Source organism: Notolepis coatsorum (genome assembly GCF_963971535.1).
Source record: "Notolepis coatsorum genome assembly, chromosome: 16".
Taxonomy (NCBI): domain Eukaryota; kingdom Metazoa; phylum Chordata; class Actinopteri; order Aulopiformes; family Paralepididae; genus Notolepis; species Notolepis coatsorum.
The window spans coordinates 5,247,997-5,263,306 of NC_140180.1; the positions used below are offsets into that span (position 1 = coordinate 5,247,997).

A 15,310-nucleotide genomic window follows, 5' to 3' on the forward strand; every position below is an offset into this window, starting at 1 on the left:
ATAATAAAGTACTTAACCTCTACTGTCTTTAACTATGAATGAACACAACACTCTAACTTACCATCTTTAGTTAATAAAGTACTTAACCTATACTGTCTTTAACTATGAGTGAACACAACACTCTGACTTACCATCTTTAGATAATGATGTTTGAAAACATTGTTCCTCTGACAAATTAAAACAGACTTATATGGTTCTTCGTCTGAGGTACACAACAGTTACACCAGTAGACCATCGCTGTACAGTACAATACAACAGAGATATACTGTATACGTGGCAATGCATCCTCTACATCCTGCATGTCAATCAGTACACTTGACTGCCGGTATGAACAACAACAACGACAGAGGCTGAACAGAAAGGTTACATTGAAAGTGAATGACATGGATGTGCGTGTGTGTGTGTGTGTGTGTGTGTGTGTGTGTGTGTGTGTGTGTGTGTGTGTGTGTGTGTGTGTGTGTGTGCGCACGCGTGTGTGTGTGTGTGTGTGTGTGTGCGCGCGTGCGTGTGTGTGTGCGCGTGTGCGTAAACCTTTGTACCCGAATAAAACATTTCTACATGTTTTGTGTTGTTTGATGATTGATAGACTAGTACACACCTAAATACACAGTGTTTATAATGAGATGGCGTCAGCTGCTTACAAGGTAAGTTTGGCTATTTTTCTATTATATTCAAGATTTCTTTATTTACTTTTCTTTTTCTTTAAAGTACGAGGAGTGAGCATGTTCAGGGCCGATGCCTGAATGGTTTAATGTTACAACACAAGCAGGTACTTAAGGGGTAGTGTGCTAATCTGTGCTCACTGACTGCAGGAGTAAATAGATTCCTAAAAGGCGGTGCCAAGGCACTCAATCTGCAGTTAAAACAACATCAACCAGTACGTGTCCACACCTGTATGGGTGGACAAGGTGCGCAGGAGAAGACCAGGGTCGACAACAGCAGAGCACAGACCTCCCGCACACTGTTATTAAAACATATTTATAGAGAACAAATGTTTCGGTACAAAGACCTTCATCCGCTTATCTGAGGGAGAGGACAGTGTTTTATTTTATTTTATTTTATTTAACCTTTATTTAACCAGAAAAAAGTCTCATTGAGATTAAAAATCTCTTTTACAAGAGCGTCCTGGCCAAGATAGGAAGCAGCACAGTTACAATTTCACATTTACAGACTAAAACAATAAAAAAAATAAAACATATAGCAATTAAAACAAAAACAAGGACAATTCACAGAGCCATTTATAGTCAAAACATCTGCAGCCAGATGTGCTGGATTCCATATCGGAATATATGCTGGATAGTGTTGGACTGTGTGGGAGTTCTTTGTTCTACAGTTAGAATAACATTGAGTGTTCATTGAGGAGGCAAATTACACCCTTAATCAGGTTGTTTGTTTATGGTTTAATGTTACTTGTGATACTCAACGTTACAAATAGGCTACTCCGGGCATCACGTTTGTCAAAGACCAGAGAGAAGTGCTTGAATGAAGACCAGAGAGGAAGTGCTGATCCTTGAGAGAGATTGTCATTTTGACTTGTATGTGGAACAAGCCTTCCTGGACAAACTGCTCAGGTATCAGCCTGTTGACTGTACATGTCAAACACCTCAGCTGTGAATGTCAGCTAATGGTCCTGGTATTTGGTAGCCTTGGCCAGTTAGTGTCTTGAGGACTGTGTGTGTGTGTGGGAGGAAGGACTAGCAACTGGCCAGATTTAACTTGATCCCATGAGTAATGAGTGGACAGGCAAGGTAGCACAGACAGTAGAGATACAGTTCCCATAAGATGTCCTCAGATGAATCTGTTCATATTTTGATCCCATTTATGGGTGACGTATGAGCTGTTGATTCAAATGTCAAACCTTTGGGCATGTTTTCAGGTGAAAGTTTGATCATTATTAGATTATTAAAGTGTGATAGACTAATAAGGATAATACACAAGGCAGGATATATACAGTAGAACACACAAACCCACTGTTTCTTAAATCAAACACCTTGAAATGTATGGATCTGGTCAAATTTAAAACATCACAAATCACGTAGAAAGCCAGAAATACGCTGTTGCCAAAATACAAAACATGTTCAGGGAAAGAGAAGGTGCCTATAATCTGAGGAGAGCTAAACTTAAAAAAGAAACTCAGTGTCAGAACCAAAATGAAAAGTATGTGTTAATCTGTGGGGTGCAACAGTCTGGAGTTAGAGATAAAACAGAGCACAAACATAAATCAGTTTAAAAAGATGTACAACAAATCTTTCTTAAATAGGTATCTGGAAGAGGAAGTGTGTTGATTGGGAGTGTAAGATGATGTAAATACAAAATGATGTATATCATATGGTATTTATTTATTATATATATTATATATTTATAGGTATATTTATATAAATGTATTTATATATAAATGTATTGGATTGTATAGAGTTACAGCGTTTATACATATAATTAACAATATATTAAATTATAATGTGTGATAGTTAAAAAGGGGTAGGAATTAAAAGTGTATATTTCTTCCTAGTCCTTTTTCGAACAGGGTAAACTATGATTAGTTTATTTGTTTCTCTTTTTGTTCTCTTTTTTTTATTATCTATTATTATGTCAAATGAACAGATATATATTGTTTTATACTTGTTCGAAAATGTAATCTTTCATTCATCATTCATTCATTCATTCAATAGGCAAACGTAATTACAAAATGCACAGGGCTTTTAATGAGGTCAAATGCTTGCATGGTAATTTTTCAAATTGTTCTATATTTTATAGTTGAGATTTTTTTTTTAAAGTATTTTAAATGAGCATGTTGAATGATTTGTTCTTGTTTTCCTTCAATACTAGTCGTCATTTCCATTCACCAAGGTAGGTGTTTTCCATGATAACAATAGAAATATGAACAGGACGTTCCTCCGACGACCTCGGGGCATTGTTTGTTTTCGTTGATGACGCTACAGTACGTTGTGTCTCCACGTGTTCGGTGAGCAAAAAGGGGGAGTGTGTGGAAGGCTGCTGTTCTGTGTCCCAGCCTGGGAGTCAGAGCCACGTGGTCTGCCCTTTAAACGAGCATGCAGCAGCATGAGTTGGCCGCCTGTGTGGCGCTGTCCACCAGCGTGGTGCTGAAATCAGCTCCAGCACTCACTGAGAACGCTCTCCCTCTCCCTCTCTCTCTCTCTCTCTCTCTCTCTCTCTCCCTCTCTCTCTCACTCAACCCTCTACATCGCCCTCTGTCGCCCAAACCTAGTCAGACAATTGAAAATATACTGTGACTATTATGTATGTATACATATTTATTTATTTGTTATATATAGCTGTACATATCGTAATGGCATATTTTATTACATTTTATTGTAATGTTGAATTTGTGCATTTTAAGACCTTCTCCGTTTTCATAGTCTGAAATGGGTCAAGACCCTTACGCTCCCTGTTGCCAGGCAGGCCAGGTTAGTAGATGGCTTATTTTCACTACCGTTTAGATTGATTTGATTGGTAGATTAAGAGCAAATAAAGTGTAGGGTCTTTTTTTACACCATCTGCCTATAATTGGTTCGTGGAATTAGGACAAATAATTGTGTGTGTGTGTGTGTGTGTGTGTGTGTGTGTGTGTGTGTGTGTGTGTGTGTGCGTGTGCGTGTGTGAGAGTGAGATTGAAAGAGCGAGAGAGGGGGAAATAGAGGGAGAGAATAAATGAATGAATGACAGAGAGAGTTGCGTGGATTGTTCCCCCTCTGTACTCCCCCTCCCCTCTTCATTTGCTCTACAGACCTCCATACGGGTATTTTATGACGGCTGTTTGGTAGCATTATGTCTGTGAACATCGTGGAGCGTCTCTGGTGACGTGTGTAGCTGCAGTAGCTTTCTCTGGCCACAGGAAGGCAACGAAGAGCCTTGTCAGACACAGAGGCATCACAGAGCCTGGAGACAAGATGATGATGTGTGGATCCATATTCAACCCTTCCTCCATAGTGCATTAGATGATCAATGCAAGCACTACAGTGCCTCCTCCATTAAGATGCGACTATCATCGATAAATAATGTTTTTCAGTGTCTTATTTAGAATATCTATACACATTTGACATATTATTTTGAAATGATAGGGGCACTGGTTAAATTATTGATTGATAATTGAATGAGTAATGATGGTGCACAGACTGATACAAAAGAAAAGAATAATAAATGCAAATATGACTACCGGTATTTTCTTTTGTCAATAGAATAGAAAGCAAGGGAATAGATTCACGTCTTGCGTTATGGAGAAGCTGTGATTCCTCTGCGCTCCAGACGTCACAGTTCTCTACTCGCTCGCGAAGCCATGATTGGTGTAAACCGGTCGACAGTGTGCACCAATAGCTAACAGAACTGTACAAAGAGATCCACTCCCTCCACCCCCTCACCCACCCGTGCAGCCTCAGCACCGTGCGACGCTTAGAGCTGGAGGAGAGGGATATGGATGCACACATATACGAGTCTCTATCACCGTGAGATATGAACGACGTTGATATTGGATCATACTGTCCGCTGGGAAGGTGAAATCTGGGTGAATAGCGGTGGATATAATTTTTTCATGGATCGAGAAGCGATGTGGCGGAATAGAATGCCTACATGGCAGGTGCTGCTGTGGTGGCATCATTTCTTCCTCTTGTGGAGTACAATAGACGGACAGACTCGCTACACCATCCCGGAGGAGCTGAAACAGGGCTCTGTGGTAGGAAATCTAGCCAAAGATCTGGGTTTAGGACTATCAGAGATTTTTGACCGTAAACTGCGCGTCGCCTCGGAGGCTGGTAAGCAGTATTTCAGCGTGGATGCGGGGAAGGGCGAGCTGGTGGTGAACGAGAGAATAGACAGAGAGGCTTTATGCGGACAAAGCGCGAGCTGTCTTCTACCTCTGCAGGTCGTTATAGAAAACCCGCTACAGTTACATCGAATAGAGGTGGAAATACGAGACATTAACGACAACTCCCCTAGTTTTGTGACAGGAGAGCTCACACTGAATATTGCAGAATCAACTGCGGCGGGTGTGCATTTTCCTTTGGAGAATGCAGTGGACCCTGATGTTGGAAGCAATTCGCTTAGGTCCTACACGCTTAGTAAAGATGAATGCTTCAGTTTAAAGGTAAAAGATGTTCGCAACGGAAGGAAAGTCCCCGAACTAATATTAGAGAAACCACTTGACAGAGAGAAAAAGCCTATCCATCAGTTGCTATTAACTGCTTTAGATGGAGGCAATCCAGTCAGATCTGGAACAGCAAAGATAACAATTACAGTATTGGATGTAAACGATAACATTCCCACGTTTGAAAAGCCTGTTTACAAAGTGTCTATATCTGAACATAGTTTAAAAGGCACTTTTATAAGCAAAGTTATAGCTTCTGATAATGACGAGGGGCAAAATGGAGAATTAACATACTCATTTGGCAAGCATACTCCCGAGTCAGTAATATCAACGTTTGATATAGATTCCGTAACAGGAGAAATTACCTTGAAAGGAAATTTAGATTTTGAGACAGCATCAAATTATGAAATTGATATCAGTGCGAAAGACAAGGGTTCTCCAGAGATGGAGGGGCATTGTACTGTTCAAATAGACATTTTAGATGTCAACGATAATGCCCCTGAAATAGTTCTGACCTCACAGCCAAGTCCAGTACGCGAAGACGCGCCCAGTGGGACAGTTGTAGCGTTGATCAGTGCTCGCGACATTGACTCCGGTGATAATGGTAAAGTGACGCTACAACTCTCAAAAGGTTTTCCTTTTAGTCTGAAACCCTCATTCTCTAATAATTACGCACTGGTTACCAGTGGTGCTTTAGACAGAGAGAGCTTCTCAGAGTATAATCTTGAGATAACAGCCACTGATTCAGGCTCTCCTCCCCTGACTAGTAAGAGAACTATACCTGTCAGCATCACTGATGTGAATGACAACCCTCCTATATTCACCCAGCCCTCCTATAATGTGTATTTGAAAGAGAACGGGGTGCCAGGCTCCATACTCTACTCAGTATCCGCATCTGACCTGGACTTTGGGGAAAACGCCAAGATCTCCTACTCCATCCTGGACTCCAAGGTTCAGGAGGTGTCTGTGTCCTCCTATGTCTACATGAACTCTGATAACGGCAGCATCTACAGCATGCACTCGTTTGACTATGAGAAACTGAAGGTGTTCCAGATCCAGGTGCAGGCAAAGGACCAGGGCTCTCCTTCTCTGAGCAGCAACGCTACTGTCCATGTGTTTATCCTGGACCAGAACGATAATGCCCCCACTGTTATTTACCCCTCCTCTGCTGTCCTGGGCTCACTCTCTCATCAGAGGATGCCTCGCTCCGCTAAAGCAGGCCACCTGGTTACCAAGGTGACGGCCGTGGACGCTGACTCGGGTCATAACGCACTGGTCTCCTATCAACTGGCGGAGGCCACAGACGCCTCTCTGTTCACTGTCAGTCTTTACACGGGGGAGGTGAGGACTAAACGCTCTGTGTCCGAGCAGGACGACTCCTCTCAGAGGCTGGTTATACAGATCAAGGACGACGGGGAACCGGGCCAGTCCTCCACCGTCACGGTGTCCATTCTGCTAGAGGACGGGCTCCACGAGCCCATCTTGGACCTCAGACAGAAAGCAGCAGAGCCCAGCAAGAAAAGTGGGAGAATCACCCTTTATTTGATCCTCTCTCTGGCCTCGGTGTCTGTACTGTCTGTGGTGACTTTTCTCATCTTAGCAGTCAAGTGCGTTAGGAACAGCAGAGACGGTAGTTGCTGCATGAGCCAGCCTGACTATGACGGCTACAAGAACCCCAACAGAAACCTGCAGATCCAGCTCAACAGTGACGGGCCTATTAAGTACGTGGAGGTCCTGGGAGGAGACATGTTGTCTCAGAGTCAGTCCTTCAGGTCCTGCCTCTCTCCCATGTCAGAGTACAGTGATTTCACCTTCGTTAAGCCCAGCAGCACCACTGACTTTAAGGAGATGATCAACGTCCTAGACGCCTCTTTACCTGACAGCACCTGGACCTTTGAGAGCCAGCAGGTGAGCAGCAGAGAATGATGGAATGTTGAAGCTCTGTTCTGTATCTGTGTCAACATCAAAATACATACCTTTTGTCATAAGAAGTAACATACAATCATTTAACTACAGTGAAACTTCTGTTAACAGGCCATTATGACAAGTGATGACAATAAGCCTTCCAGCACTTTGAGAATGATGGCTTAGTATAATCTTGTAATTGGCAAAAAATATGGTGCCTTGAGGTGTGTTCCAGATTTACTTAATTGTTTATTTGAGCAAACAGACATCTCTGTTGTCAGGTCCCAGAAAACGATATCTTTGTTTTGAAGTAATGGAATCTGTTTGGTGTTTGGAGTATCTGCTATCTGACATAATATTGTGAACTCAGCGTTTCAGCACCACATATGTGGACAGCGCCTTTGAATCAATGTTTTAAACAGAGGCTTTTGTAGCACTGGTTGTTGAAGTTCAGAGTGTGCCTGGGCTTTGACCACTTGAAAGGCAAGACATTTCAGCACCACAGCTGTGGACAGCAACTCATACTGAAACACATTGATAATGATTGGGGTTTAAGGGTAGATTGTATATACCTTTTACTGTACAACAATGGCAAATCATTACATACCTTTTTACTTTTTCACAGACATATTTATTATGGCTTTTTTTATATGTATTTGTGTTTTTAATACTTGCTTAAGTAAACATAATATAAATGACTGATTTAATCTAATACATTAAAATAATAATAATAATAATTATTATTATTATCATTATTATTATGTAATTGTTTTTCAGTGAATCAATTTCAACCTAATATTCACAAATAATACCAAATTATTGGAATTATAATGATTTTACCTTTCTGTTATCTGACAGATATAATGTGAACTCAGCATTTCAGCACCACATCTGTGGACAGCGCCTTTGACTCTGTTGGCAATGTTTTAAACAGAGGCTTTTGTAGTACTGGTTGTTGAAGTTCAGAGTGTGCCTGGTGTTTGACCACTTAAAAGGCAAGACGTTTCAGCACCACATCTGTGGACAGCAACTCATAGTGAAATACATTGATAATGAATGGGGTTTAAGGATTGATTGTATATACATTGTCATGTACAACAATGGCAAATCATTACACAGACATATTTATTAGGGATTTTTGTATGTATTTGAGTTTCCAATACTCAGCTTAAGTAAACATAATATAAATTACTGATTTAATCGAATACATTAAAATAATAATAATAATAATTATTATTATTATCATTATTATGTAATTGTTTTTTTAGTGAATCAATTTCACCCTAATATTCACAAATAATACTAAATTATTGGAATTATAATGATTTAACATTTTTATTTAGAGAAAGCATGCTGTTGCTTTAAGAACACTGTTCTCCTTTCCTCTCCTCTCCTCTCATTGGATGTTAGCTGGATGCTGTGCACCAATAGAATAGATAACTGTACAAAGAGATCTACTCCCTCCCCCCATGCAGCCTCAGCGCTCTTACCCGTACACTGCTCAGAGCTGGAGGAGAGAGGAGGATGAGACAATAAACAGAGATGAAAGATCTATCTTTAATTTCGCATCTTTACCTGCACAAACATATTTGGTGATCGTTGGAATATTCTCTCTGGAGATGGATTTTAACATTGAAGTCTTTGTTCTGGATAATATCTCGATGGGAAATAACGCGCTGTAACGGCTCAGGGATGACAAAGAGAACGGGATACCGAGACTGGAGGTGGCAGGCTCTTTGGTGGCATCATTTCTTCCTCTTGTGGAGTACAATAGACGGACAGACTCGATACACCATCCCGGAGGAGCTGAAACAGGGCTCTGTGGTAGGAAATCTAGCCAAAGATCTAGGTTTAGGACTATCAGAGATTTTTGACCGTAAACTGCGCGTCGCCTCGGAGGCTGGTAAGCAGTATTTCAGCGTGGATGCGGGGAAGGGCGAGCTGGTGGTGAACGAGAGAATAGACAGAGAGGCTTTATGCGGACAAAGCGTGAGCTGCGTTCTACCTCTGCAAGTCGTTATAGAAGACCCGCTACAGTTACATCGAATAGAGGTGGAAATACGAGACATTAATGACAACTCCCCTAGTTTTGTAACGCAAGAGCTCACACTGAATATTGCCGAAACAACAACTGCGGCGGGTGTGCGTTTTCCTTTGGAGAATGCAGTGGACCCTGATGTTGGAAGCAATTCGCTTAGGTCCTACACGCTTAGTAAAGATGAATGCTTCAGTTTAAAGGTAAACGATGTTAGCAACGGAAGGAAAGTCCCTGAACTAATATTAGAGAAAACACTTGACAGAGAGAAAAAGCCTATCCATCAGTTGCTATTAACGGCTTTAGATGGAGGCAATCCAGTCAGATCTGGAACAGCAAAGATAACAATTATTGTATTGGATGTAAACGATAACATGCCTATGTTTGAAAAGCCCATTTACAAAGTTTCTATATCTGAACATAGTTTAAAAGGCACGTTTATAAGCAAAGTTATAGCTTCTGATAATGACGAGGGTCAGAATGGGGAATTAACGTACTCATTTGGCGAGCGTACTCCCGAGTCAGTAATATCAACGTTTGATATAGATTCCATAACAGGAGAAATTACCTTGAAAGGAAATGTAGATTTTGAGACGGCATCAAATTATGAAATTGATATCAGTGCGAAAGACAAGGGTTCTCCAGAGATGGAGGGGCATTGTACTGTTCAAATCGACATTTTAGATGTCAACGATAATGCCCCCGAAATCGTTCTGACCTCACAGCCAAGTCCAGTACGTGAAGACGCGCCCAGTGGGACAGTTGTAGCGTTGATCAGTGCTCGCGACATTGACTCCAGTGATAATGGTAAAGTGACGTTAAAACTCTCCAAAGGTTTTCCTTTTAGTCTGAAACCCTCATTCTCTAACAATTACGCACTGGTTACCAGTGGTGCTTTAGACAGAGAGAGCTTCTCAGAGTATAATCTTGAGATAACAGCCACTGATTCAGGCTCTCCTCCCCTGACTAGTAAGAGAACTATACCTGTCAGCATCACTGATGTGAATGACAACCCTCCTATATTCACCCAGCCCTCCTATAATGTGTATTTGAAAGAGAACGGGGTGCCAGGCTCCATACTCTACTCAGTATCCGCATCTGACCTGGACTTTGGGGAAAACGCCAAGATCTCCTACTCCATCCTGGACTCCAAGGTTCAGGAGGTGTCTGTGTCCTCCTATGTCTACATGAACTCTGATAACGGCAGCATCTACAGCATGCACTCGTTTGACTATGAGAAACTGAAGGTGTTCCAGATCCAGGTGCAGGCAAAGGACCAGGGCTCTCCTTCTCTGAGCAGCAACGCTACTGTCCATGTTTTTATCCTGGACCAGAACGATAATGCCCCCACTGTTATTTACCCCTCCTCTGCTGTCCTGGGCTCACTCTCTCATCAGAGGATGCCTCGCTCCGCTAAAGCAGGCCACCTGGTTACCAAGGTGACGGCCGTGGACGCTGACTCGGGTCATAACGCACTGGTCTCCTATAAACTGGCGGAGGCCACAGACGCCTCTCTGTTCACTGTCAGTCTTTACACGGGGGAGGTGAGGACTAAACGCTCTGTGTCCGAGCAGGACGACTCCTCTCAGAGGTTGGTTATACAGATCAAGGACGACGGGGAACCGGGCCAGTCCTCCACCGTCACGGTGTCCATTCTGCTAGAGGACGGGCTCCACGAGCCCATCTTGGACCTCAGACAGAAAGCAGCAGAGCCCAGCAAGAAAAGTGGGAGAATCACCCTTTATTTGATCCTCTCTCTGGCCTCGGTGTCTGTACTGTCTGTGGTGACTTTTCTCATCTTAGCAGTCAAGTGCGTTAGGAACAGCAGAGACGGTAGTTGCTGCATGAGCCAGCCTGACTATGACGGCTACAAGAACCCCAACAGAAACCTGCAGATCCAGCTCAACAGTGACGGGCCTATTAAGTACGTGGAGGTCCTGGGAGGAGACATGTTGTCTCAGAGTCAGTCCTTCAGGTCCTGCCTCTCTCCCATGTCAGAGTACAGTGATTTCACCTTCGTTAAGCCCAGCAGCACCACTGACTTTAAGGAGATGATCAACGTCCTAGACGCCTCTTTACCTGACAGCACCTGGACCTTTGAGAGCCAGCAGGTGAGCAGAGAATGATGGAATGTTGAAGCTCTGTTCTGTATGTATATCAACATATAAAGACATACCTTTTGTCATAAGAAGCTCTATACCCTGTCTCTGTATACAACCATTGCACTGCAGTGAAACATCTGTAAACAGGATAGCCATGGCAAAAAAAACTCCAGAACTTTCAAAATGATCATTGATTAGTAGATTATTCTTAAAATAAGGTGCCTTCAGTGTTATTTAATTCCTATATTTTAGCAACACTGGTTCTTTCAGGCAAAACTGTCTATCCATTTTGATGTAATGGAACATCACATATTTTGCTGTTTGGGGTATCTGTTATTTAACAAACATTGTGAAAGTTTCAGCACCACCTCTATGGACAGCAACCTTTTAAACAGGTTTTGTAAAACGAATCCCATTGTTAGTAGTAGTTGGTTGTTGACTTTGTTCATACATATGGTATAGTGGCTGCGTGTTTGAGCACTTGAAAAGCAGGGCGTTTCAGCATCACATCTGTGGACAGAGTCTTTCACTCTATGGACCTTTTAAACAGAGGCTTTGTAAAACGCATCCCATTGTTGTAGTAGTTGGATGTTGGCTTTGCTCATATGGTAGAGTGCCTGCGTGTTTGAGCACTTGAAACGCAGGGCGTTTCAGCACCACAGCTCTGGAAAGCAACTCGCGCTGAAACACATAGTTAAATACGGCTTAACGGTAGATTATTATTATATATAGCTTTTCACAAGATAATTCTAGATAGCTTTTCATGTACAACAATGGCAAATAATTTAATTACGTTTTTCCTTTTTTGACATGTGTTTAATTTAGAAACATTTGATGTAATCATGGTTTCAATAATTGTTCAAATAAAAGGAATATAAGGCCTGATTGCACCTCGTGTTTAAAAGCAACAACAACAAATACAAAAGATAGACTTAGACTTGGTTGACTGACGTGTATTTACACATGAGGCTGTATTTGACAAATATAATATTTATTTTTCAGTGAATACATTTCACACAAAAAATACCAAATTATATATTTACCTTATGATGTCACTTTTCCTCTCAGACAACATGCATTTTAAAGAAAGCACGCTGTAGCTTTAAGAACACTGTTCTCCTTATCTCCTATTGGACGTTAGATGGATGCTGTGCGCCAATAGCACACAGGACTGTACAAAGAGATCTACTCCCTCCCCCCATGCAGCCTCAGCGCTCTTACCCGTACACTGCTCAGAGCTGGAGGAGAGAGGAGGATGAGACAATAAACAGAGATAAAAGATCTATCTTTAATTTCGCATCTTTACCTGCACAAACATCTTTGGTGATCGTTGGAATATTCTCTCTGGAGATGGATTTTAACATTGAAGTCTTTGTTCTGGATAATATCTCGATGGGAAATAACGCGCTGTGACGGCTCAGGGATGACAAAGAGAACGGGATACCGAGACTGGAGGTGGCAGGCTCTTTGGTGGCATCATTTCTTCCTCTTGTGGAGTACAATAGACGGACAGACTCGCTACACCATCCCGGAGGAGCTGAAACAGGGCTCTGTGGTAGGAAATCTAGCCAAAGATCTGGGTTTAGGACTATCAGAGATTTTTGACCGTAAACTGCGCGTCGCCTCGGAGGCTGGTAAGCAGTATTTCAGCGTGGATGCGGGGAAGGGCGAGCTGGTGGTGAACGAGAGAATAGACAGAGAGGCTTTATGCGGACAAAGTGCGAGCTGCGTTCTACCTCTGCAAGTGGTTATAGAAAACCCGCTACAGTTACATCGGTTTGAGGTGGAAATAAGAGACATAAACGATAACTCTCCTAGTTTTTTAAAACAAGAATTTATGTTGAAAATATCGGAGTCCACTGTTGCGGGTGTCCGTTTTCCGTTGGAGAGCGCGGAGGACCCAGATGTAGGTAACAATGGCTTGAAGTCATACACCATCAGTAAAGATGAATGTTTTAGCCTAAAAGTTAAAGAAATTGAGGATGGAAAAAAGGTTCCAGAGCTGGTGTTAGAGAAGCCACTCGATAGAGAGAAACAAGCTGTTCACCAGCTACTATTGACGGCTTTAGATGGAGGGAACCCGGCCAGGTCTGGGACCTCACAGATCACCATAACTGTTCTGGATATAAACGATAATATTCCGACTTTTGAAAAGACTGTTTATAAAGCAGTTATCAGTGAAAATAGCACAAAGGGAACTTTAATTGTTAAGACTAAAGCAACGGATATAGATGACGGCCCAAATGGCGAGATTGAATACTCGTTCGGTATCCACACGCCAGTTTCGATATTGTCGATGTTTGACATAAATCCCATCACAGGGGAAATATATTTGAAGGAACAGTTGGATTATGAAAGTTCTCCATCATATCGTGTAGATGTCAGTGCCAAAGACAAAGGCTTGCCTGAAATGGAGGGGCATTGCCGTGTGCAAATAGATGTGTTAGACGTTAATGATAATGCCCCAGAAATAGTTCTCACTTCAAAACCCAGCCCAGTGCGTGAGGATGCCCCCAGTGGCACGGTAGTAGCTTTGATCAGTGCACGAGACCTTGACTCTGGTGATAACGGTAAAGTGACGTTAAAACTCTCCAAAGGTTTTCCTTTTAGTCTGAAACCCTCATTCTCTAATAATTACGCACTGGTTACCAGTGGTGCTTTAGACAGAGAGAGCTTCTCAGAGTATAATCTTGAGATAACAGCCACTGATTCAGGCTCTCCTCCCCTGACTAGTAAGAGAACTATACCTGTCAGCATCACTGATGTGAATGACAACCCTCCTATATTCACCCAGCCCTCCTATAATGTGTATTTGAAAGAGAACGGGGTGCCAGGCTCCATACTCTACTCAGTATCCGCATCTGACCTGGACTTTGGGGAAAACGCCAAGATCTCCTACTCCATCCTGGACTCCAAGGTTCAGGAGGTGTCTGTGTCCTCCTATGTCTACATGAACTCTGATAACGGCAGCATCTACAGCATGCACTCGTTTGACTATGAGAAACTGAAGGTGTTCCAGATCCAGGTGCAGGCAAAGGACCAGGGCTCTCCTTCTCTGAGCAGCAACGCTACTGTCCATGTTTTTATCCTGGACCAGAACGATAATGCCCCCACTGTTATTTACCCCTCCTCTGCTGTCCTGGGCTCACTCTCTCATCAGAGGATGCCTCGCTCCGCTAAAGCAGGCCACCTGGTTACCAAGGTGACGGCCGTGGACGCTGACTCGGGTCACAACGCACTGGTCTCCTATCAACTGGCGGAGGCCACAGACGCCTCTCTGTTCACTGTCAGTCTTTACACGGGGGAGGTGAGGACTAAACGCTCTGTGTCCGAGCAGGACGACTCCTCTCAGAGGCTGGTTATACAGATCAAGGACGACGGGGAACCGGGCCAGTCCTCCACCGTCACGGTGTCCATTCTGCTAGAGGACGGGCTCCACGAGCCCATCTTGGACCTGAGACAGAAAGCAGCGGAACCCAGCAAGAAAAGTGGGAGAATCACCCTTTATTTGATCCTCTCTCTGGCCTCGGTGTCTGTACTGTCTGTGGTGACTTTTCTCATCTTAGCAGTCAAGTGCGTTAGGAACAGCAGAGACGGTAGTTGCTGCATGAGCCAGCCTGACTATGACGGCTACAAGAACCCCAACAGAAACCTGCAGATCCAGCTCAACAGTGACGGGCCTATTAAGTACGTGGAGGTCCTGGGAGGAGACATGTTGTCTCAGAGTCAGTCCTTCAGGTCCTGCCTCTCTCCCATGTCAGAGTACAGTGATTTCACCTTCGTTAAGCCCAGCAGCACCACTGACTTTAAGGAGATGATCAACGTCCTAGACGCCTCTTTACCTGACAGCACCTGGACCTTTGAGAGCCAGCAGGTGAGCAGCAGAGAATGATGGAATGTTGAAGCTCTGTTCTGTATCTGTATCAACGTAAATACATACAATTTGTCATAAGAAGTAACATACAATCATTTAACTACAGTGAAACTTCTGTTAACAGGCCATTGTGACAAGTGATGACAATAAGCCTTCCAGCACTTTGAGAATGATGGCTTAGTATAATCTTGTAATTGGCAAAAAATATGGTGCCTTGAGGTGTGTTCCAGATTTACTTAATTGTTTATTTGAACAAACAGACATCTCTGTTGTCAGGTCCCAGAAAACTATATCTT

At 42.9% G+C, this 15,310-nt stretch overlaps 3 protein-coding genes across 3 annotated transcripts; all 3 read left to right on the top strand.

Moving 5' to 3' along the window:
* Positions 1 to 4,546: 4,546 nt before the first annotated feature.
* On the top strand, positions 4,547 to 7,024 carry LOC311242521 (protocadherin gamma-C5-like; the record flags this gene model as incomplete). Its single annotated transcript, XM_084331480.1, has 1 exon — positions 4,547 to 7,024. One exon carries the CDS (start codon positions 4,547 to 4,549, stop codon positions 7,022 to 7,024), a length of 2,478 nt encoding a protein of 825 aa, XP_084187606.1.
* A 1,665-nt stretch (positions 7,025 to 8,689) lies between these two features.
* Positions 8,690 to 11,164, top strand: LOC311242337 (protocadherin gamma-C5-like; the record flags this gene model as incomplete). The annotated part of the gene is made up of 1 exon (XM_084331285.1): positions 8,690 to 11,164. Exon 1 carries the CDS (start codon positions 8,696 to 8,698, stop codon positions 11,162 to 11,164), a length of 2,469 nt encoding a protein of 822 aa, XP_084187411.1. The 5' UTR covers positions 8,690 to 8,695.
* Positions 11,165 to 12,560: 1,396 nt separating this feature from the next.
* Positions 12,561 to 15,032, top strand: LOC311242522 (protocadherin gamma-C5-like; the record flags this gene model as incomplete). Its single annotated transcript, XM_084331481.1, has 1 exon — positions 12,561 to 15,032. The coding sequence occupies exon 1, from the start codon at positions 12,564 to 12,566 to the stop codon at positions 15,030 to 15,032; it is 2,469 nt and encodes an 822-aa protein (XP_084187607.1). The 5' UTR covers positions 12,561 to 12,563.
* Positions 15,033 to 15,310: the final 278 nt, after the last annotated feature.